This window comes from Haliaeetus albicilla, chromosome 4 (assembly GCF_947461875.1).
Source record: "Haliaeetus albicilla chromosome 4, bHalAlb1.1, whole genome shotgun sequence".
Lineage (NCBI taxonomy): Eukaryota > Metazoa > Chordata > Aves > Accipitriformes > Accipitridae > Haliaeetus > Haliaeetus albicilla.
Window position 1 is genome coordinate 44,915,264 of NC_091486.1, and position 24,477 is coordinate 44,939,740.

A 24,477-nucleotide genomic window follows, 5' to 3' on the forward strand; every position below is an offset into this window, starting at 1 on the left:
GAGTGAGCACACTGTGGCTCCTGACCCGCTTCCTGGCACTCTCGCTGTGCCTGTGCTGCAGCATTCTGCTCTCTCCTCCCACAGGCTGGGCCTCGATGGCATGAAGATGCAGGTGAAGTGCTGTAGGAGTTCAGCTGTGACTGAGAGGGACCCTGACGTGCTGGGGCAGCCCATAGGATAATGGGATAGCTTGTTCACACTGGGCCTGAGCTCCTGGCATCTCACCTTTGTTCCCTGGTGGCCTTGTCTGTCTCACTGCCACTTCCCCTGGCTGTGCCAGGAGTGAGTAGTGTCCGTCCTGCTAGTTTGCCTCTCTGTGGCTATGAGCTGAGGGGGCAACTCTAGGCCTCCATCCCCTTCATCCCCACGGGTCCTGGGAGAAGGGAAGGAGAAAGACAGGCCCCTGATACTGCACGTGGACCGAGCTGTGCTTCTCTCATAGCTGTTGTATCCCTCTCCTCCTTATCGCTAGCCACCTCGCCTGTCTTGGCTGTGCACAGAGCAGGCTGAAGCAGCTGTCTCATTTCATATGCCCTTGCTGTCCCTGAGCTGCTGCATCTGTCCCCTCTATGCCAGCACATCAGCCATGATGCTGGGTGACATAAAACAGATGCAGGGTGGAGGGAACTAGTGGGGGTAATGTAGGAGGAATATGCTGTCCCATAGACCCCACAGCTGCATCAGGCTGCTGCCAGCACTTGCCCCTCACTAACTACTTTTTCTCTTCCAGGGCACAAATGGATCCCAGCTCTGGGATACTGCGTTTGCCATCCAAGCCTTCTTGGAGGTAATGCACCCCTCAGTGCTGCATGCTGCCTTGGGAAAATGGTCTCTCTGGCACATCCCCGAATACCAACAGCTCCTACTGTGCATCCCCTCAGACCTCTGCTGTGCCACTTCTGGCATTGCATCATATGACTGAGCCAGGCAAACACATGTCTTCTCAGAGCCCACCTCAGCCATGGTAGGCAGGGTGTCCAGCACAGCTGGTACAGCCCATCTTTGCCAGCTGCTTTTGAAGCAGGAGGCCACAGCACCAGCTGAGTGGGTCAGGTTAAACTTCCCAATGGCTGCAGTCCTGTGGTAAAACCCTGGCCCTTCCTCCCTGCTCTGCTTGGCCCTAGAGCATTGCCATTTGGCAGGAACAGTGTGTAGGTCTCCTGCTTTCCTGCAGTGGGGCAGAGACAGCTATGGTGGGTATGCCTTATGGAGGGTGGTGTGATTGCCCTGGTAAGCCCCTAACCTGGTCATGCAAATATCTCTCTCTTATGCTAGCAACAGCTGTTGGTTCAGTTCTCACTGTAGAGGTTTGTAATGGAAACAGTAAACAAAGTATGAATGCAAACCTACAGAAAGGGCTGTATGAAGCACCAGGCATTAATGGCACCTAGATCAGCAGGTCAGCAAGGTCCCAGCACATCCTTTTCTTGAGGGGCACGTTTGGTGGCCACAACTCCTTGCTGACTGGTGCCTGTGCACCTCTGTTTCTAGGCAGAAGCTCAGAAGATGCCTGAATTCACATCCTGCCTCCAAAATGCCTACAAGTTCCTCCAGTTCACCCAGGTGAGCGGACCCAGTTGGTGTCTCACACACTGGCTATGCAGATCTGGCTGCTTCTCAGAGGTCTGTTGGATGCATCTGTTGCCTTCTGAAGAGCTCTTCCGAAGGGCTGGACTAGCAAAGTTCTAGAGACGGCCTCATGTTTTCTGCTCCCTGTTGCTGGGAGCTATCTTTGCAGCTTGGAGATGACCTTGGCCAGGCCCAGGGATGTTTGGATTAGCTGCGTGGGCTAAGAGAGGCTGGAAAACTAAGAGCTTAGGCTTCTTTGCCCTTCGTCCTGTCTGGTGCCCATGTATCTGAGGCACCCTTCTGGGAAACCCAGATTCCTTGGCTAGTGACTGCATGAGCTCAGCTCCTGCTGGCGAGGCCAGTGGCTCAGCGTGGGAGTCACCATTGCTAGCAGCTTGGTGCAGATGCAGTCATAGGTCTTGCTCATGGTGCTGCCAATAGGAGCATTGAAAGCAGATGGCTCCCTGGCAGGAAAGCACCCAAAAAGGGGACTTTAGCAACACTTGATGAAACCAGGCCAAAATGTGATTTCTCTTCAGCACTCCCGGCTCCAGAGCTGACCTCCTTCCCTGTCTGCCTCCCTCAGTAAAAGATGGGTGGTGCCCAGTCCCCTACAGTTCTGCATCTGCAATGGTTTCAGCCCATGGTCCTGCAGCCAGGCACCTCCAGCCTGCCCTCACTTGTTTCTTGTCTTCTCCAGATCCCAGAGAACCCACCCGACTACCAGAAATATTATCGCCATATGAACAAGGTATGATGGCTGGAACTGGTCTCTAAAGGACACATGAATGGGGCAGGGATTTGGGCAGAGGTATAAGAATGAGTGGCAGCACCTTCCCCCTTACAAGAACAAAACAGGTCAGGGGAAGGTGCTGAGCCCTCCTGATCCCTTTCCAGGGTGGTTTCCCCTTCAGCACTCGAGACTGTGGCTGGATTGTGGCAGACTGCACAGCAGAAGGGCTGAAGTCAGTTATGCTGCTGCAGGAGAAGTGCCCCTTCATAGCCAACCTTGTCCCCCCTGAGCGCCTCTTTGATGCTGTGAATGTGGTAAGTGCTGCAAAAATTAGGGCCAAGGGAAATGCAGGCAGCTAAACCAAGCTAAAATAAGAGAAGTCAAGGCCTGATGAGTTATTATGTCTGATATTACTAAGTTACTACAAGGCCCATGGCCTGGTATGGCAACACCATATTTACTGTGATACAGAGCTACATATGTGACATAATGTGATGTGATAGTCCAGATTGGGCCTGCCTGTCATTGTGGTTTGGGACCTGGGTTATCTGCCAACCCCATGGACTTGTGGGTCTGACTTTGTCCTCACACCTGGTTTGGGGCCAGACTGGGGTGGTACTGCCTGTGAGCCAGTCCCAACCCCTCTCTCTGATTGTCTGGGCAGTTGCTGAGCATGAGAAACTCTGATGGAGGCTTTGCCACATATGAAACTAAGCGAGGAGGCCACTTACTGGAGCTGCTGAACCCCTCAGAAGTGTTTGGTAAGGGGAGTGTGTGGGGCTGGTCATCCTGTCCGCTGTGAAGGGACACAGTGGACTGGCCTTGCCGTGCCCAGTGGGTGCCTGGCTTTGTCCCAGGTCACTCTGTGGGATAAGTGTGCCCTGGGTCCAAGGCAGAGTTTGGTAGCATATGGCTCGGAGGCTCCCCAGCAGAGCGGCTGTTGCACTGATACCCTTCACCTGCTGGCAGGCGACATCATGATCGACTACACCTACGTGGAGTGCACATCGGCTGTCATGCAGGCACTGAGACACTTCCACGACAAGTTCCCTGAGCACAGAGCCCCAGAGATCAGGTGAGGCACTGAGATGAGAGTCAGGAAGGGGAGAACACAGGCTGCGACGTCCCGCGCTGCCTGCCATGGCCTCTATTGGCACAGTCCCTGCTGAGCCTTGTCAGGGGTCTTGCCTGGATCTCTGCCTTGGCATGGAACAGCCTCTGTGGTGGACCTTGGTGTGTGCACAGCTGGGATGCTGGTGACTTCTCCAAACCAGAGCCCCCCACAAGGGGCTGGGGCCCAGCCTCTCTCAAGGAGCAGGGCATAGGCTGTTTGGGATCAGGCTGGGGGAAGTTGGTGGAGATCTGCCTGCCTCTTGACTTAGCAGTTGCCTTGATCTTGCAGCCGGTTGTAGGCTGCGTCCCCTGCTTGCATGCTGGCACGAGGTAGAAAAGCACTCAAGTGGTGCACGATTTGGTTCTGAGATCCTGATCGGCATGGCTGCCTGTGCATGCTCTTGCCTCTTGAGCCCTCTAATAATGGGACCTGTCAAAGCCTCAGAGGGACTGATGGATGCCCCTAACAAAGTAGCCATTGAGTTAGGTCTGCTTCTGAAGCAGCTGTCTTTTTCCTGACCAGGGAGACTCTGCAGAAGGGCCTGGACTTCTGTCGCAAGAAGCAGCGAGCTGATGGGTCATGGGAAGGGTAAGCAGTGTTCCCTGTGCCCGGTTTTCCCCTGGCTGCCCCAGTGTGAGAGGGACCATGATGGCAAGCATTCCTGGCGAGCAGGATCTGTGGGAAGGGCAAGCAGGGGCTGATCCTCCTGTAGGTCCTGTGCATTGCTCTCCTTTCCCTCCAGCCCAGGCAGAGCAGGCACCTTGTGCATTACACAAGACCTAGAGGACCCCTGGGGGCTAGGGTGGCTCCAGCTCCTCTGGTCCCAGAGTGTCTGCTGATGCCTGAGTGAGCTGGGAGCAGATGCTGGTGGGACTGGGCATGGTTGTGCCATAGGGGAAGGCAGGCTGCAGCTCTATGCCTGCGTCTGCTTTTGCTGTGAACACAGACATGTTGCATCCTGCATCCACCTGGGCCCTTGCATCCTTGACAGCACCGCTCTCCCCTTCCTCCTAGGAGCTGGGGGGTTTGTTTCACCTACGGCACCTGGTTTGGTCTGGAGGCGTTTGCCAGTATGCAGCACACATACAGTGACGGGTGAGAAGGGGCTGTCTGGTTCCCTTGTCCCTACCTATCTCTTGGGCCGGGGCAAGACTCTGTGGTGGGACTGGGTGGATGCCCTGGCTGCACGTGGGGTCTCAAGCCCCAGGTACAGCTTCTCCCAAATCCTGTGCCTGCGATACAACCAGCACACTTGCTGCCTGAGCCTCAAACTCGGGGCAGCCCCACAGCCATGGGCAGGGCAGAGCACAGCTCCTGTTTGCAGGTGGGAAACACAGGTGTGCAAACGCTCCCTGTCCCCAGCCCTGTCTGATTCTCTGCCTCATCCTTCCAGGGCTGCATGCCGAGAGGTGGCCCAGGCCTGCCAGTTCCTCCTCTCCAAGCAGATGGCAGATGGTGGGTGGGGAGAGGACTTCGAGTCATGCGAGCAGCGCACGTATGTGCAGAGTGCCATGTCGCAGATCCACAACACATGTTGGGCCCTGCTGGGGCTCATGGCTGTCAGGTAGGAGCAGCCCTCACCTCTTCAGGCACCACCTGGCCCTGAGTGTTCTATGAGATGGGAAATGCAGGCTGGGTTGTGTGCCAGGGCCCTGGTCCTGGCTGGCATGGGCCATGCACCCATCCGTGTTTGTTCATGATCTCGTTGGTCACAAGCCTTCTGCAATGAGGGACTGGCCTGCGCGGTGCTCCACAGGCCAGCAAGGCTCATAATGCCGGGTGAGGGGGAGCCAGTGCAAAGCAAAGGTCTGGATCACAACCGCAGGCCTCCAGCCTGGGAAAATGTTGCCATATTCATAATGCCTGGTGTCCTAGGGTTGCGAGGGGCCTTCCCAAAGCACTCGGCATGCCTGGGACAAGCTTGGGGTGGTCTGGAGGCGGTTGAGTTCCCTAAGCAGATGGGGATTTGCAGACGGTTTGGATGAGTGCTCACATCTCCCTCGTGCTTTGCAGGTACCCTGACATTGATGTGCTGGAAAGAGGCATCAAAGTGTTGATTGACAAGCAGCTGCCCAATGGGGACTGGCCTCAGGTATATCTTTCTTTCCTCTGGTCTTTCCAAGGCGTTCCCTAGTGTTGCAGATGTCCTGGGCATTGTGCAGCCATTGCAATAGTGTGCTTTCCCTTACCTGGAAAGAAAGCCACATGTGGCTTTTGGTGGGGGACCTCAGGAAGGCAATGAGCTCAGCACCACACTGTGATCCCCTGTCACCCATACCATCTTGCTCTCTGTCTCTGTCTCTCAGGAGAATATTGCTGGGGTATTCAACAAGTCGTGTGCCATCAGTTACACTGCGTACCGCAATGTCTTCCCCATCTGGACGCTAGGGCGTTTCTGCCGGCTGCATCCCAACAGCCCTCTTGCTGGGCAACTGCAATCCGCATCCTCAGCTGGGGCGGGGAAGACCATGCAGGAGGCCTTGTCTGCCTGAAGCCCAGGCCGTTGCAGATGCCGTAGCCTCTGACTTGTCCTAGATATCAGCTGCTGCATGGGGCCATGGGGATGTTTGCTGCATAGGATATCTCAGTGCTGATCTTAACACATGGTCTGCTGCATCTGCCAGGGAGGAGTGCTGTTGTGGTGCTGCAGAGTCTCTGCGTTCTGTTGAACCTCTTCTAAAACTCCACTTTTAAAGGTTTTTCCCAGGTATATCCTCCCTCACGGGATGGGGAGTGAAGTGCCTTTTCAGACCTGTTTGGTGATCTGAGAAGAAAAAGCTGCCAAGCTGTGTAGTATTACACATCTAGACAGACTCTTATCGTGGGTAGAGCAAGGCTGCCTTTATCTTCCCCTCGTGCTGTCCAGGTTGGTTGTCTGCGGCAATAGTGTGGGATTTGGGGCCTCCCCTGTGCCCAGCAGATGGGGTGCACTGCACAATCCCTGCTGAACTGGCCTCCGTGCTGCACCCTGCCGGGCCCCACCGCTGGCTGCCAGCTGCCCTGTGTGAGGGCAGCTGATCTGAGAAGACCAGCTTTGCTTTGTGTCCACTAGAAACAGAGAATTTCTGTGTTTTTCACACTGAGAACAGCTGTGCTACTGTTGTGGGGCCATCACACTCCATGGGGAAACAGGAAAGATGGCTGTTCCTTGCTGTGGGGATGTGTTGAAGTCCTGAATGCATCAGCTTGGTGCTAACCTGAACTCCCAAGTCAAGCTCACCAGCAGGATGGATTTGATCAGCTGCATACAGGCCACCTGAAAAAAAACAACCAGCCACACACACAAAAGAGAAAACCTCTGAGCATGGACTGGAAGTGAGTGGTTCAGGACTTACTAGGAGGCCAGAGGACAACACACAAAGCAGCAGCAGAAAAAAGAAGTAAAGCCAAAGGCATTTCATCCCCACCAAATTCATCCTGTGACAAGCTCTTCAGCGCCTGTGTTAGATTCCAAGTGCCGTGCCCACAAAAACCTGAGGAATGAAGTACCTTCAGCACCACTGAGGTTCCACTCTCCAGGCTATCCAACGGGGGCTCAAGTTACTCTCCAGGCCATTCATTTCTGCTCTTTTAGTGAAAAGCCTCCAGAACATGCAATGAGAAAGGATCAGCAGTTACCCCACAAACCAGGACAGGAGTGTGCATGTGCAGACCCATTGTAAAATGAAGAGTGAGAGTCAGAAGAGAGACTCCACTGAGAGGCCACTAACAGTTGAAAGCTCAAGGGCAGCAAAGGGCAGGACTTCCACCACCGTGTACACACCTTCGGTTTGAGGCAGGACACAGAGGGTACACAGACCCTTCGCAGCATCTACCATCAAGCAAGGGACTTCGATATCAACAGCTCTTGCCAGGAGCAGCACCCCCTCTTTTGTACCCAGCAGTGCTTTGCTTCCTAACTAAGGAGAAAAGAAAGTTGGAAACAACGTCTGAGATCAGCCCAGCTCTAAAAAAGAGTCCAATGGGAATGCCTCATGATTGAAAATGCTCTGAGGAATAACCATGATAAAACACTTGCTCCAAAACCTTGTCCGAATGTTACCCTTGTTTCTGACAGGGGACGAGGAGTGACAAGAAGGGGAGTGATGCATCTCAAACCACACACTGCCAGCAAGAGAAAGGCTTTCAGTGAAACTTAAGACCCCAGGAGCCACAGAAGGAATGTATGGACTTGGGAGGAAACAGAGCCTCTCTGTTTACCCACGGAGAGCGGGGAAGAGCACGGACAGGGATGAGGAAGTGCCCCAGCTCATTCACAGGGAAGGGAAAACAGGTGTCCACTGCACAGGAGTGTAAAATAATATATAAAAACCCACAGATGCAGAGAAAGACAAAGAGGAAGAAATACTGAAGTGCATCAAGCCCTCATAGATAAGTTAAGAGGCATAATCAGGAGCAGAGTAAGCCACAGAAGAGGGCACAGCAGCTGAAGTCTCACAGGCCTGGACAAATACATGGCAAGTATTTTGTAAGTCCCAGAAAAAGTACATGATAGTGATGGTGCCAGGAAATGTACACTAGAGGAAAAAGCAAAACAAGCAATGTGATGATAACAAAGATTTACTAAAAAGCAGGAATCTTCCACCAGCATTTTCCCTCCCCATTCCAGCACCTGTCCTGAGATATCCTGGCAGACACCACACGGCCAGAACTGTGGCTGTGTGAGGTGGTCTCCAGACACTGGACAAAGCTTTTACCTGGTTGTGTATAAAAGCTTTCAGGCATCAGATGGTGTCTTGTCTGCACTGCATACCTTCAAAAGACAGTAGAAAAAGTTGTTTATGCAGGAAACCACTGAATTCTGATACTTCAAATTGTTATCAGTTGACCCCTTACTCACAGGAATCCCTCAGCTCAATGCCAAACACACACAGCCCCATCTCCATCTCAGAAGAGATCTTTAAGGCCCCAAACAAACCACTGCCTCATGGCCACATGAGCAACCTGCCCTGGTGCTCTTTCTTTTTCCCTTCCTCCCTTGCCATACCACAATGAACTGGTATTTCTGACCCTCCTCACATAACCAGACCATATACGGACACAGTAATAATCCCGCATATGAAAAGTGTCTGCGGTCACCAGGGAATGGTCTTCCCCAGTTGGACCACAGTGTCATGGCGTCATCACTGATGTAGTGGTGCACACCATACATCAGTCAGCAGAAAGCATAGGAGGTGTATGTCTTTACAGACCATTTTTTCTCCTTCACATACTCCCTTTAAACAGTCTCTTCAACTCTTCCCAATATGTATGTAGCTTTTGAAGTTTACAGCTTTGTAACAGATCTGAAGAAGTGCTTGTCTCCAGAGGCTTTTCTGCTGTTCATCTACATTCGTTGTTCATGTAATAAGGCAGTAAGCAACTGTACCTAATGTCTCCTAACATGGGCATGACCTGGGTTACCCCCACAGCCAAGGCCTAAGACTCACCACAGGGTGAAAGTGTGGGTGGACAGGGGATGGGGCAGGTGCAGAGGCTAAACAAGGAGCAAAGGCAGAAGGGGTCTCCAGCAGAGGCTGAGGGATGACTTTTCCCTGCTGTTGCAGCCACCTTTCTCCACAAGCAGTCTGGGTCCTAGAAAGGCTGGAGCTGCATCCAACATGGCAGGACATATTCAAGCTCATCACTGAGACCAAGGGCTGGCAGTAAGAAAGAGCAGCAGAGGCAGCTCCCCTGGTAACCATGTCCAAAAAAGGAGGGTGCTTCCCCCACCTGCAGGGTTCATTCCTTCACTGAGGGCAGCCCTGGGGGAAAGGGGATTTCTCTGACACCCCTCCTGAGACAGAAACCGGCTTTGGAGACTGGCATTGGACTGGAGCTCCCTGACGGCCAAGGGGCCTTGCTGGGCACCCCGAATTGGCTTTTCTTGTGGGACCTGGCTGAAGAGAGATGGATCCCTCCAATGGCTGGCTCTCCCCTTTCCAGAGTCTGTCCTCCCTTTGCAGAGTCCTGGCACCCAGACGCCTTGCCTGGAGTGGGGGTGTGGTGGGTTGACCTTGGCCGGGCGCCAGGTCCTCACCAAAGCCGCTCTATCACTCCCCCTCCTCAGCTGGACAGGGGGGAGAAAATATAACAAAAGGCTCGTGGGTCAAGATAAGGACAGTTTAATAAAGTGAAAGCAAAGGTCATGTGCGAAAGCAAAGAAAAAACAAATGATGTTATTCTCTACTTCCCATCAGCAGGCGATGTCTGGCCACTTCCTGGGAAGCAGGGCTTCAGTACGAGTAGTGGTTGCTCCGGAAGACAAAAATGCCCCCCCTTCTGTCTCCCTTTACTTAGCTTTTATATCTGAGCTGACGTCATATGGTATGGAATATCTGTTTGGTTAGTTTAGGCCCGTTGTCCTGGTTATGTCCCCTCCCAAGATCTTGCCCAGCCCTGGCCTGCTGTTGAGGCGGTCAGAAATGTTGGAGAGACAGCCTTGATGCTGTGCCAGCACTGCTCAGCAGCAGCCAAAACACTGGTATGTTATCAATGCCTTTCTAGCTACCAGTGCAGAGCACAGCACTATGAGGGCTGCTATGGGGAGAATTAACTCCATCTCAGCCAGACCCAATACAGGGGCATATCTGTTTGGGGCACCCAAGGTCTTGGCCCCACCTGACTCAGCCCCAGGCTGATCCACTGCACCTGGGACCTTCCCACAGGCTTGGGCAGAAGGGGCAGTACAGAAGATGAGCAACACGGTACGTCAGCACTCATGAACCTGCTTGCAGAAGCCCCTCACTGCTCCTGGCCCATCCGCCATAACCACACAGCATCACACTGTGCCCAGGAAAGCAGGGCTGGGGGGCAGGGGAGGGCACCAGCCCCAGCAGGCTGAACCCAGACCCTCTCCACAGGCCGCTTCTCTGCAGGCCAGGGGCCGGCACTGAGGGAGGGAGCACCCGGCTGGCCCCTGCTGCATGTACCTGCTGTGCGGCCTCAGGGTGAGGGCCGGGCCGGGGTGGGTTAGGAGCTGCTGTGCCCCGAGGGCCCGGCTGGGGCCCCCCATCATCAGTGCCAATGTTCTTGGCTGAAAAGGGGAAAATGGCAAGTAACATTGGCCTGCGTGTTTACTAGAGGCTTGTAGCCTGATCCTGTCAGGCGCCAGCCCAGGAAGATCTGAGAGGGGCCCCACAGCTGGCAGCCCCCCAACCTCAGTGTCGCCCACATGTGGTCCTGCCAACCACGAGGGTGCCATGAGGGAAAGAAAAGGTACACTCCCCTTTACGCATCTCGTGATGAGCTTTATTTAATTAACTCATTGGTGCTGGCAGGGGCCAGGTATCACGGAGTGACTCCTCTAGCACCTGCCTCAGTTGTGGGTCCTGTCACACTTCCAAGAGAGCTGGAATGACACAGGCAGTGCTACAGGGACCTGATCCCAGCCCTGGCCACCCCGCTCCAGGGACACTTTCGCCAGGGATCTTCCCACAGAAAAAGACATCCCAAGCAGCAGTATCTTGGTAAAAGCCCCCTGAACCCTTCCTTACCCACCCCCGCCTTACCTCAGCAAAGAAAGCTGTAGCTGTCACCTGCAGGTTAACTAAACAGGAATCCAGCCATGGCAAGAAGGCCTCCACCAGATAGGGGGAGACGAGCCCAGCATGGAGCAGGATGCTGCGCAAGGAAGCACAAGAGAGGGACACACAGTTACCCAAGAAGGCCACAGGCCAGGTCTCCAAAATTCACTTACATTATTGCAGACACTATTCTTCAGCTCAGGACAGCTTCGCAGGCATGCAGGGATGGAGCTGCAGAGCCCCCGCTGACCCCTCTCCCCTGGAGGACACCACAATGCCCACGCAGCCAAGGACCGAGCCTGGGGCTGCCCCCATCACTGCCAGCCCTTCTCTGGGCGCCCCATGCCCCCGGCCCCCCTGCCCCACTCCCCAGAAGGGCAATAGCCTGGCTGTTCCCAGTGGTTGGGGGTGCCTGCAGCCCCAGCCCCAGTGGGGCCTTACCTGCCGTGGGGGGCTGAGCTGGCTGCTGAGGCCAGGAGCCACCGGGGAGCCCCCCACTGAGTGCAGGGGGTCAGGTCCCACCCTGCTCAGGCAAACACCCAAAGGTGGGTGCAGCTGCACCCCCAAAGTCCCCGCGCGGGGAGCAGTGGGCACTACGGGGTGGGAGGGGAGGCCGAAGGGGCTGGGCAGCCCTGGAGTGGGCAGGGGCCATGGCTGCAGCGCTGGGGCAGGGCAGAGAGCGCAGTGAGCATTGCGCCGATATTTGGCAGGGACACTGAGCGGCAGCGCTGGGGCTCAGCGGGTGGCACCGGTGCCAGTCCTGGAAAGAGAGGCTCGGTGGCTTGGCTCCAGGCCTCGTCCCACTCCACGGGCCAGTGGAGAATGGCTGAAGCTGGTCACAGCGCCTGCCCCCGCACAAGGCCAAGCCAGGTTTTGGGGGTGGAGGAAGGGTTTTGCACTGGCTGGCACAGAGGGCGGGTACCGGCAGTGGGGGATCTTCAGCAGAGGGATGTGCCGCACCGCTGCCCGGACATCTGTTACCAATATGCAGCCATGTTTGTGTTCCTTCACTTCACCGCCATCCATTATATATGGCCAGGATGGATTAGCGGGGCTCAGTTACACATCAGAAATTCCATCGAGGGGCTGGAATACAATCAAGAAGCAGCAGATCACAGCCTTTAAACACTGGTTGCCTGGTGAGGATCCATTACAGATTCAGCCTCTTAATCCCTCCCCGGTCCCGGCACGGGCTGACGGCTGGCACAGAGTGGCTTTCATGGGCACATGAGCCGACACCACCCTGCAATACAGCCACAGTGCCAGAGCAGGTTATGCTGTGCCGGTGGCAGCGCGGCACCGGGCAATATTGGTGGGGACGTAGTACGAAACATGGGAACATGGCCCGGTGGCGGAGGAGCCATGTGTCTCAGGTTAAGCAGACAGATGTTGTGAGCTGTGACACGAGCCACACGCGAGCCCGCTCCCACCTCCTTGCCAGCATGGCGGGCAAGGGCCAGAGCTCTGCCAGCTGCTGGGCCAAGGGGGGATTTTGCCAAAAGCCCTGCAAGGGTTGGATCCTCCTCTAGGTACCAGAAAGCCTCTCACAAATATCCTGCCTCCTGCTCCCCTGGAGTGCCGGGAAAGGACAGAAAGGGCCACCTGGGTGCCCGGCGTGGCCAGGGACCTCTGACGGGAGGATGCTGCTCACAGGGAGCCTTGGGAAGTGGCAAAGAGCCACCTCCTGCTTGCCAGCTTTTTTCAATCTAAATCTCCGTGAGATTTATGTCTTTGCATCCGTCTCCAGGGCAGAAGGCACTGAGAGGCCGTGGTCTCCCTCAGCAGCCTCACCCCATGCTCAGCTGCCCTTGATGGGGCAGACGCAGCCCCCCAGACTCAACACCAACATTTGGGTCCGCTCACTGGGAAGCAAGGTCTGCCAAGGCGGCAGGCAGGTGTGGGCAGCAGCTCAGCCCCAACGCCAGGAGCTCCCCAGCCACCTGGTCTGCAGGAAGGGATGGAGCAGGGCGGCAGCGAGGGCCCAGCACCCTTTGGGGCACACTGCCACTGCACAGATCTTGGGGACGACCCAGAGTGGGAGGGGGGACCTCCGGGTTTCCCTGAAGAAGAGACCCTTTCAGGCTGTCCCTGTTGTTGGTTGTTGCACCAGCATACACACTCACAGAGTGGTTGGGGTTTTCAGGGACGTCCAGGGCTCATCTTGTCCAAGCCCCTGCTGAAGGAGGGCCACCCTGAGCCGGATGGACCCTGGGCACCACTGAAAAGAGCCAGGCTCCATCTTCTTTGCACTCTCTCTTCAGATATTGATATATATGGAGAAGATCCCCCCAGCCTTCTCTTCTCCAGGCTGAACAGTCCCATCTCTCAGTCGCTCCTCATGCTCCAGTCCCTTCCCCATCTTGGTGGCCCTTTGCTGGAGTCTCTCCAGTCTGTCCCTGTCTCTCTTGTGCTGGGGAGCCCAGCAACAGACACAGCACTCCAGCAGTGGCCTCACCAGTGCTGATCCCCTCCCTTGACCTGCTTGGCAGTGCTCCTCCTTGCGCAGCCCAGGACACCGCTGGCCTCCTTTGCTGCCTCAACTTCAACGTGGTGTCCATCAGGACCTTCTCTGCAGAGCTGCTTTCCAGCTGGGTGCCCCCAGCATGTCCTGGTGCCTGGGACTGTTCCTCCCCAGGGGCAGGATTTTGCGTGTCCCTTGGCTGAACTTCAGGAGGTTCCTGTCAGCCCATTTCTCCAGCCTGTCAAGGTCCCTCTGGGTGGCAGTGCGATCACCTGGTGTCTCAGCCACTCCTCCCAGTTCTGTATAGAACTGTGACTGATTTTGTTGGTTTGGTTTCTACATTTTGGCTAGCAAATAAAAGCAGAGGAAGGAAATCAAGGGAACAAGGCGTTGCATACCTCTCATTCCTTTAATTTGCAAAACCTACTTAGTGTTTTACTTCTAGTTGGTCCTACAGAGCAGCCAGTGCGGGACTGCTGAAACCTGGGAGCCTCCCCTGGGTGCATGACTATGCCCTTGCAGAAGCACCGCTCCTGAAATCACAGAGCCTGCCTTAGTTGAGAGAAGAAAGTAAGAGGGACTGGGAAGAGATTTCTATTTTCTTTTACAAATGGTGCTTGGGGAGCATATTTCCCCACGCTGCTGGCGAACCCACAGTGTGATAAAGGAGGCCAGGAGGGAGCCGGTCAGGGTACCCCCCCAGGGAAGAGAAGCAATGTCTGGATGAGGAATGACCCCACCAACCCAGCAGTCAGGGCACTGGCTGCAGCCCCAGCCCTTTTGGTCCCCACTCTCTGCCAAAGGCTGCGTGTGAAGCAGGAGCTCAAATGCCACCTGAAGAGCAAAGAGCGGAAGGACATTTCTCCATGCTTGAGAAGTGCCCAGCTGAAAAGTACAGAAATGGGGCACTTGGATGCCTAAGCCTGCTGCATCTCCATTTCTCCCTGGGGAAGAATACCTAGTTTTGTAGTGAACTTATGCTACCGACATAATAAGATGCAGCAATCATTATGCTATCCAAAATGTGAGTATAAAACTTTAGAAGTGCAGAGACTTGTAAATCCTGCCCGTGAATGGTAAGGAAATAGGCAGCCACTTTTCTAAGAACTTTCCAACTATTTTTCAGTAATCTACTTCTCTTTTGAACTACTGTCTAAAAATCACTTCTGTCAAAAAATCTGTTAAAACAGAGAGTTAAGCAAAGTTGGCACCAAGTATTAGAGAAAGGAAGGTGAAAATAACACCCCACTGTAAGCTGCAGCCCCATGTAGCACTGGAGACTGCTGAGGCTGTAAACTTACAAACACACCCACCCCCCACTACATACTCTACATTTGCCTTAAAGCTGGACAAGAATGAATTCACTTGCAGCTTTCCTGTTTCCCCAGCGTTAGTAGTATCTTCAAAGTCCATTTTCTTACTGCAGCAACACAGCCCAGGGATCTGGCAGACTCTGCAGGAAGAGGAGGAGAGGAGCTGCTTGAATTGGCATTCCACTGGGCTTCAAGTTCCTCTTGCACACAAAACCTGATCACTAGAACATCAGACAAGTGTCTAGTACCCATGTCAGATCACCATCTCAGCAAGGGCCTGCTCTTTTCTGGTCCTTACTTCCATCTTGAAAGCTGATGAAGGAGAGAAAGGAGAAGACAGAAGCTCACCCTCCCCTTGGCATCTCAGAAGAAGTTATGGGAACCGAACAACCTCATAAGCTCTTCCTTCTACAAGAAGGAGAGTAAGTACAGTGGAATGGCCCAAGTAGCTTTTTCTGCAGTATTTGAGAGATTTATTAATTCTGCCCACAGCAGGGTGACAGTCCTCCTAGGTCTTAAATATTATGCTTGCTAGAAGATATATTAAACTGTTGTCTAGTTCACTGCTTGTAGGACAATACTAACTGTAGTCCAGGCAACAGACAGCTACAATTGGCAACCTAATGAAATAAAGCTCATAGCTAAGAGCCACTGGTAAGGGAAATTGTACTATGAGGGCATCCTGCATATGAGTCCCGTTTTTCCAGGCAAACATGCAACAGAACTGCTTCTCTAAACCAAGTTCCACACTGCCACCAGCTGGTTCTGTGCTGCTTTACACGAAAAAATTGTTCCAACGTCAACCAACCATTGGGTAGGACAGATGTATGTGTCTTCATACTTGTTTGCACCCCCACACTCTTGGGTCCCCTCTTACCAGTTCCTTTCGCTGCGCCTCCTCCATTCTCAGTTACCCCTAGTGGTCTGTGGTCCATAATCCAGCATTCATTTCACTAAGCTAAACATTCCAACAAACGAGACTACCTTCTCTTCATTAATTGTATCACTGTTCCCCATAACACCTTAACAGGTCTTCTCCTCATTTATTCTTATTCAACTTGCAAAGAGGTTACCAAAACTTGTACACTGTATTCAAGATGAGATTCTCAGAGATCTTAAAACAACTGCCCAAATTCTTTCCACTTTACGGTAAGAGCATTGCCTAGATTCAGTGAGGAACTTACTTGTTCTCAGTTGAGTTCTTTGTACTGACTGCATAGACTCCTCCACTTTAGGAGCAAAGATGCTCAAATCCAGTTCAACTCTCTCCCTAAGTTCCAACATTTTCACTGGAAAATTGCATGATGAGCAATGTTCCCATCCCAGTAATTTGTTGGATCACTTGCTTCATTTAGCAGAATTATCTACATTTATGCCTGCAGCTCTCCTGCTCAAATAAAGATCTTTCCCATCTCCCTCAGTATATAGCCATGTGTAGTGACAGTATCCCTGGTGCTCAATTAAGTTGCTTTCATTGAGAGCACAGCTGTCCCAGGCTCCCTACATAGCCAGTGGGCACATTCAGTGGGCAGTATGACGACATCATTTTGTGCTGTGGGACAGGAGGATGTACTGGCTGACATGGTACAGCATGCAAACTGCTTTGTGTTGGACGCAGTGGGAGGAAGATAAACAGCCTTCTTTCGTAAGCAGGCAGTACCAGATAATTGTTCACAATGGAGGCAATAACGGGCTAGAGGCATGGCACTGATTTCTGCCCACAGTCAAGCTTTCCTGTCCTGAAAATAGTTATCACAGCCCTCCGGCCACAGGGAAAATGCTTATTTAACTCATCTCAGATCAGTAACTTGCCACAATCAGTCAGCTTTTTCCACAAGTGAAGGAGATAAATCGGACTCCAGGCCTACAGCAGGTTCTACTGTTCTTCTTACAATTTTTTTCGCGTGTTTCATCTCAGTTTCACAGAGAAAACTATATTACCCGGCCTTCTTTCTATCCCTTGTAGGTATGCCACCTGAAAGATTTCACCTAAGCATCCAGACACTCCTGTGCACTGTATATGCAAGGGATCTCCCTCTGGTCATTTCCCACGGAGGCACAGGTGCTTTGCAACACATTGGTCCAATAACCTCTATTCTTGGCTCTCCATATCCGAAATAGACCACTACAGAGACTGTTGTCTACTTGGGATGTGCTGTGGCATTTTAACAACTATCAGCAAAACCCCTACCATTAGGAGGCCTGATGACAGTGCCCTTTGAATTCCTGTGTTGGCAAACCTGGGGAAAAGCAGACAGTAAAATGGTATGCATGCTTATTTTAAGATTTTAACATGTTGAGGAGGAGAAGGCAGAACACAAACCAGAGCATTAGCATTTGGAATATAATTTCCCAAAGAAACGTGCAATTTTTGCTAACTCATATAAGCAGATACTACAGTATCCACCCAGGTTGATAGTAAAAATGTTATGAAAAGGAAGGGAAAAGGAAGGGAAAGGAATAGCCTTGGGGTTGTTAACTAATGCACTGAACCCTGCTACTCTGCTGCCTTTACCTGGGGAAGGAACTTCACATCACAATGGTGTAGTAATGACACATGAAGCCGAAAAGACTTGGGAAGATGTAACAGATGTGCCGTTTCTAGACTCCAATCTGGAACTATTTGTAGATGGGTCCTTGTATTACCTGAATGGCAACTGGATTACGAGTTATTCAATAACTCCTGTGAACGAAGTAGTGGAGGCTTCGCCACTCAGTCTGAAGCTGGGTGCGCAAGCAGCAGAATTAATTGCATTAACAATATATAAATTATGAAAATACAATCAGACGTGAGCACAGCTAATACAACCAGTACCTCTAGGAGGGGCTCTGCACCCCTTCAATCTAGGGAATTGCATCTGGGTAAAAGTACACAAGAGAAAGGATAACTTATCATCTCCCTCGTGGGAGGAACCATTTTTGGTATTGCTAACCTTTCTCAACAGTAAAGGTGGAAGAAAAAAATTGACTTTGATCCATCACTCCCACCTGAAAGCTGCGACTGGTCTAGAACTGGAACCAGGCAACCCTCCTGCCACCAAGGGAACATCCACCACTGCAGAGAGTGATTCACCCGCATCCAGGAACCCACACAGAGTTAGTGGAGCGACCGTGGACTTGCTAATCTTGCATAACATTTCAACAACAGGAAAGTGCAAAGGAATGTGACTTGCACATAGACTGAACTATATCCTTACTTAAAACTGGAGTGTCATCAAGAGATAATTGTCTTTGTTACATACAATATGCTGCTTGTTTTTTCTTACTAGTAATAGTTTAAAATCCAAGATAACCTCTTGGCTCCCAGACTTAGGTATAGGACTGTGAACTAAAAGAATTTTGATTGTTGTATTTGCTGTCTTATTTTGCTTTGTAATTTTATGCAGTGTTGTATCAGCTTATGTGCTTGACTTAGTACTAGAATAATATAATGTGACCCCGGTCAAAAGAAAAGGAGGAACTGTTATGAAAATTCCCTTCCCTACCTATTATGAAAGACAGTCTTTATAGTATGAAAGTGTATTAACTTTGTTAATAAATATATCAAGTTCACATGATACACTGTGATGTGATGAGATCGTGGAATTTTTGTGGAGACTTAGGTATTGTTCATGCTGAACTAAAACAAATAAAGGACAGCCCAGCCCTGGAAAGAAGGACTTTGGTTTGTGGAAGCTCAGAGCTGTCCCTCAAGGATAAAGAGTACCCTGGTCAACCACGATAACACCAGCATCCCAGCCCTTCTGACAAGTCTTTAAAAGCCTCCCAGCATTGTCTGGCATCACAGGTCAGTAACTTGAGCAAGACTGACTCCAGGAACACTGGGGTCAATAGGCAAGCGGCAAGAATGCTGCAGAAACAGTCGCTTTGCAAAGTTTGACCATGATTAGCAACTGGTAGCGCGGGTGTTAGTGCTTAGTCCGATCACATTGTACCTGAATGCTTGCAGGGCGTTAAGAACTCTGTGCAAAACCACATTTGGGGTGCCCCAGTTTGGCTGGGACACGTCATGCCCATGAATAAGTATTTACCCTTGTAATTCTAATTACCCTTGTAATTGTAATTACCCTTGTAATAACATGCATTGCATCCCAGCCTCTCTCCCCTTGGTCGGCACAGGCCAGTTGCGAATTTTCCTAACAGTGGAAAAGCTGAAAAGCATCAAACCCTGTAACTGGAAAGCATCTGACACGCTCTCGCTTCAGGCACAGCTCCTTGCTACACTGCCTGAGATAGGGACGTTCAGGGTACAGTAAACGCCGACTCCCGGGCCCCCTCCCACCACCCAGAGCGGACGATGTTGCGGTTTGCCCCAGCACCAGGCACCACACACCCCTGACTCCCGGGGGACCCACCGGCGACCACAGGGAGAGGCTGCTCCGCACCCCGGCCCTGCCCGCGCCGGCGGGGCTCTCGGGAATACCTCCCCAGGGCCTTCCGGCAGCCGATGTCCCTCGGCCGTCTCTCCCACCTCCCCAGGAGCAGCACCTCGCAGCCACAGAGCGGAGCTTTCAGCTCGGCGGCTGCAGCCGCCCTGAGGACGGCAGGGGCCCCTCGGGCAGGGCCCGGCGCCCTGGGGACGGCGGCGGGGACTGCGCTGGTGGCGGCCCGGGTCGAGAAGCAGAGCCGGGGAAGGGAAAGGGCGGGAAGAGGCGCTGAGGCGAGCGCTGTGAGGGGGCGGCCTCTCAGAAACTCCTCCTCAGCCCGGGCGTGCGCTGCGGCGGCGGGGAGTGACCCGAGCTGAGACCCAGGTCGCCCGGGGCAGCCGCAGCCATGCCAGAGAGGCTCCTCGCAGGCGAGACCAACCCCCGGCGCCAGCTATGGAGCCTCTCAGCTCGGCCGCTGCGAGATGGGAGAGGGTCAAAAGCAGCGCTGGCTGGGGCACGTCTGTCCCACAGCTGTCCCCGTGTCTTTCTCGTCAGCCTCATAACGCGATAGTGAGCTTTTAGAGTGCAAAGCCACGGCAGAAGTTTATCTATCTCACTGGCAGCTGTGTATTGTGGCCGGCCACCTTACTGCAAGTTACAGCTCGGCCGTGAAATTTGGTGTGTGGCTCAAGCGGACTTTGGTCTGCAGTTGCTCGGTGTCACCCGGCGGTGTGGAAGCCCTCAGGCTGGGGGTCCTGGTGGGCAACGCTGGTGTGGCCACAGAAGAGGTCCAGGTTGGCCGCGCCCGAAATTCCTTCTGCTCTGCTCATGAGTGGTGGCTGTTCTGAGTGGCTATTGTGAGTCCCACCCCCGGGCTGTGGGAGTGCTCACTATCGTTGCCTTTAATGTCAGCCCTCTAAAACCAGATTTTTGACAGAAAAATGGAAGTATATTTATATTTAAACCCACCCCCACCCCCTGCTTTCTCTTTCGTATTGTAGCGTGGTTGCTTAGGTTGTTTTCATCCTTCACCTCTGCCTTGTGAAGCTTAAGTTTTGTACTCCGACTCCATCTGAAACATTGACAACCCCTGCTGATGTGGCAGGAACAAATATCTGGACATGTGGCAGCTGTTGGGGATGAGATAGAAAAAAGTGAACACTTGTTTGCTCTGGGCTTAGTTGGATCAGAGCCCAAGGCAGTAAGCTGTGTGTCTGGTTGTCGCCCCACAGAAAGTGGGTTCTGTAGCCAGGAGGAAGATTCTCAGCTCCCGTCCTTTCCTGGGCTTTGAACTGCACAGGAGACTGGACGCAGCAGGTTACATTGCATATGTGTACGTGATTCTTCTGTGGGTGTTCTTTCCCCCAGGTGAGCTAAAATGTCTTGTATCATGGAGAGGGGGAAATGAAATGCACTTGGTTGAGAAGTGCCATCTAACCTAGATACTCAGCTTTAGTAACACAGCCTTACCTACATGAACAAATTCTGGCCCAGTCAGTAGCTTGTTGCTGATTTGAGGTAAGTTGAGTGTGTAAGGCTGCATCATCTTTCTATTTCACTGTGCTGTCCTACTCACACTTGATCTAGCTCTGAGAATTTCATTTTCCTTTGGCTTCACAGTAGTGATAGTCACCGAAGCATGAATCCTTAGCCAGTGACGAAGCTGTAGTGAGAACGCTTCTGCAAAAACCATGATTATCCTTATGTGGTGTCCTTTATGCTCCATAGGATGGTGCACAACCAGAAGAGCTTGAAGCTGATTTATGTAGGATTTTTTCAAGCTGGGCAAAATGCCATTTCCCCCCTTGATTTCAAGGGATCAGACTTATTTTCTAAAATGTTCAGTAATTTTTCTAGAAGCAAAGATGCAGCAGGAATGTGTGCACCTAAACAGCTTAATTGGTTTTAAGGAAATGTAAACATCCTGTACAGGAATGTGAGATAAGCTTAAACAGATTATGTTCCCTTTCTCAGTGGCTCTGGTGGCATTTTTAGAATGCTCTGTGAATAACTTGCAAAAGGAACTCCTCTTGTGACACAGAAGATAGATACCTTTAGCATATCCTAGAAGTAGAGTGCAGGAAGCCTGAAGTCACACAGAAACCTGTAGTGGCACTCCTTCCATGAAAGTGTGTAAGGTACTGGGCCATCCATGTGTTTGGGGGTATGGGAAGGGTTAAATTGCTTTGACAGACTGGTATGGCCTAGGAAAACAAAAAAAACCCCCTCAAACCAGTTACATGAATGAAAACGTTGTGCCTATGTTAGTACATTCAGCTGCGCTGTAATAGCTAACACAAATGACTGGAGCTACACACAGACTGTCCATGTGAATTGTATGCCAAGTATGTTATGGTAGGTGTTGGTATCTAGAGATAGCATTGAAGGGTGTCTCATTTTATGTTAGAAGCGATTGTGACATTGGAAAGAACTGCAGCAGGCTACAGCTTAACACAGGATGCACAAGGACAAAAGGAAAAGGACAGATTAATCACAATTAGTGCAGGGAACAAATAGTCACTGTGCCCTGGCTGCCCAGTTCTTGCTGCAAATAACAAAATCTAGTGGTAGTGAAATTCTCCATGTTAAATGTTGAAAAGAGATTTCTGCTCTTCTCTTGCTTGTAGAATTAAGGTGAGTGCAGAAAGCTGGGTGTGGAACACTTTGGCATCTACGATTGGCCCAAATGTCCATCTAAATAAGTTATTGATCAGAAGCCAAAGCTACTTACTTTGGAGGAAGGTCAGTGAATGTCTGTGCACACTTTATTGAATGACTTGCCCAGAGGGTGGGTAGACTTTTTCTCTAACATGCAGGCAGTTAATATTTGGCTTATACCCTTAAGCAGAAGGATTTAGATCTCTTATGAATGTTTTGTCCTACCTAATATAACTGGGTGTCCTAATTTCTCATAATTTTTTTTTTTCTTTTTTCTTTTTTTTTTTGAGACCTGCTAAGCTGCCGTCCTCAATACCTTATGCCCATGAATCCCTGAGAAAGATGAGAAGAGCCTCTGGACCCTGACTGAATAAGAATAACTTCAGGAACTGAGTTGCTGGTTCAGATGCTGTTTTTTATTTTACTCAGAGTTTTTTATTTTAATGGGAAGGGCTTGTAATTATAGCATGTCTGGAATGCTTTCACAGTCAGGCTTTTAGCTCTTAGGAGGAATAATTGGAATGTGTTTATTTAGAAATACTTGTATTTTGGACCAGAGAATTCTATTTATGTTAGATTTTGTAGCACTCTAACAGAAAAGCCCCTTTTGGAATATGACAGTCCTAGTCCTATTCCCATAAATAGTAAGTGGGTGTCCTGTTTCCTTAAACAATTTAATTGCTGTGGGACTTTTCACTACAGCAAAATAGACAGGGGAGGCTCTAATCATGGGAGGATTGTTCAGGTGGAGATCTGGCTTGGGAAAGCAAGCCATGCAACTAGCAATTTTCCAGGTTTAACTTCTACCAGCCTAGGTTTAGGGTATTACAGCTTGCCTTCTGAAGATTGGGAGATACCTGCGGTAGGTTATGACAACAACCATACATTGCTTCTCACACTGTGGATCCTGAGGACTTCCTTTTCTCTTTTGCAATACAACACTAGATCCCATTTCAGTAAAATTAGACAACTGTGGATGTCTTAAACACCATTTGCCCATGAGAAGTGATCCTGTTGCTACATCTGCTTGGGATACAAAAGCTCATCTGATGACAAAACTTCACTAAATACTCTAAAAGCAGCCCTTAGTTACAGTGCTTCACCTCTGGCCTATTTCCTTCAAACATCTCAGATAACTTGACCAATGTTAATGAAACCTCTCAGTGCTTCTCAATACATGTTTCATGGTAATTTTAGGTTAGGTAAGCAGACATAGAGAGGTGAAGTACAACAAAACCATATGGTAAATTAATGAAAAAATGTGAAAGTACTCTTAAGAGTTTTGTTTCCACTATACCCATTATTCATTACTGCACTTTCATTATATGCTATCACATGGGGAGATAAGTTTTGCAGATCAATTGGTCCTCAGCCACTCTCCAAGCATATACTTACAGGAAGTCAAAATTAATCCTGGTATAGTGTCACCTGGGAGCTGGTGTAGAGCCATGTGCTGCAGGATTCTTAAGAGAAATGCTGTACAAGACTGAGCATGATGATGCATTGGTTATGGTTTGTCCTATACTGAATGTTTTGTGGGAGCTGGTTGTTGGGGGGGGGGGGGGGGAAGTGCAAAAAACATGCTTGCAGGCAAGATTTGCATTCAGATTGTTGAGGTTTGACCCTTCCTTCCAAACACAAGGGACAGAAAACTCCTACCACCATGCTGTCTACCAGAATTGCTCTCATTGCATCTCAGCCTTTGGTATAACATAAGGTCTTAAGGCTTCCAGGGTATGATTTTGTGTAGCTCTGAATGACTGTTTCCTTGCTGATGAGACCCTTAGAAGCCAAATGCAACTTGCATACTACTGTGTAAGTGATCTGCTTGTTGTATATCTATCTCTTCAACTAGATATTTACATGCACCCTGCAATATCCCCAGGGATGTAACTGTCACCAGGAATTCTAGTTGCAAATAATTTTGGCAACAAGTGTTCAACCATTAAATTCCCTAGTGGCAACAAAAAAATATGATGGCATCATCAGAGCTTCTACCAGTCACCAGAGTATCAAGAATATCTGTTTTGTTATGTATAGCATGGTTCCCATGGGCATCAGCTAATGCCTCTAAATTTCCTGTGCCTCTAATAATCAATTTCACCCAATCTGACTTGGAAAAAAGAAAACAAAAAAAACTCAAAAGAAAGATGCACCAGTTTGATTTTTGAAAGCAAATCATCTGGTTCTTTAAGGCACTGGACAAAGAAGAGAGACCTAGATGAACTGGAAATTATTTCCAGCTCATCTGCAAAAGGAGCTCACTGCTTCTGCTCCCACCACTCTGTCCTCAGCTGTGACCTTGAAGAAGGTATTCTTTCCAGTTATATCGTTTATAGGGTCCTTGCATAATGAGGCAGGGATGGGAGTCCTAATACGCCCTGTTTGCTAGAAATAATGTGTCTACTGAAGTGTATGACTCTTCCAGGTAGGTGTGAGCTGAGCTCGTGTTCTAGGCAAACAGTGGTGATGGGCAGAAAACAGCTGGACTTTTTCATTAGGTTGGGAGGCATGTTGCTGATTTTTCTTACCAGCTGGCACACACTGGTATCAGATGTAACTAGGAAGTAGTTTTGAGTAGCATTTTGGAATATGTGCATATAAACATGGATCTACTGAGCCTTTCAGAAAGGGGAGGAAGTTGCATTGAAATTGTACATCAAAGACATGAAAAATAAAAGGAATTAGTTGGATGTTGGCCACCCTATTTCCTCTTACCAGCATCCACTTTTCATTCTCCTGCAAGAAGGAAGGGCA

General features: G+C 50.9%; 1 protein-coding gene and 1 long non-coding RNA gene across 5 annotated transcripts in view; one reads left to right on the top strand and one right to left on the bottom strand.

Annotated features, from left to right (window-relative positions):
• LSS (lanosterol synthase) overlaps nucleotides 1–8,143 on the top strand; it is a 27,396-nt gene extending 19,253 nt beyond the window's left edge. For all 4 annotated transcript variants that reach the window (XM_069782271.1, XM_069782273.1, XM_069782272.1 and 1 more), the window contains 12 exons: nucleotides 85–112; nucleotides 731–787; nucleotides 1,492–1,563; nucleotides 2,270–2,320; nucleotides 2,467–2,616; nucleotides 2,967–3,063; nucleotides 3,272–3,377; nucleotides 3,939–4,004; nucleotides 4,431–4,511; nucleotides 4,810–4,980; nucleotides 5,430–5,508; nucleotides 5,723–8,143. In XM_069782271.1, the coding sequence (XP_069638372.1) occupies nucleotides 85–112; nucleotides 731–787; nucleotides 1,492–1,563; nucleotides 2,270–2,320; nucleotides 2,467–2,616; nucleotides 2,967–3,063; nucleotides 3,272–3,377; nucleotides 3,939–4,004; nucleotides 4,431–4,511; nucleotides 4,810–4,980; nucleotides 5,430–5,508; nucleotides 5,723–5,908 (1,144 nt within the window). In that variant the 3' untranslated portion in view covers nucleotides 5,909–8,143. The remainder of the gene's footprint in view (nucleotides 1–84; nucleotides 113–730; nucleotides 788–1,491; nucleotides 1,564–2,269; nucleotides 2,321–2,466; nucleotides 2,617–2,966; nucleotides 3,064–3,271; nucleotides 3,378–3,938; nucleotides 4,005–4,430; nucleotides 4,512–4,809; nucleotides 4,981–5,429; nucleotides 5,509–5,722) is intronic.
• On the bottom strand, nucleotides 7,961–9,784 carry LOC138685177 (uncharacterized). The gene is made up of 2 exons (XR_011324459.1): nucleotides 8,846–9,784; nucleotides 7,961–8,169 (listed from the first exon to the last, which is right to left on the bottom strand). It is a non-coding gene; the product is annotated as an uncharacterized lncRNA (long non-coding RNA).
• Nucleotides 9,785–24,477: the final 14,693 nt, after the last annotated feature.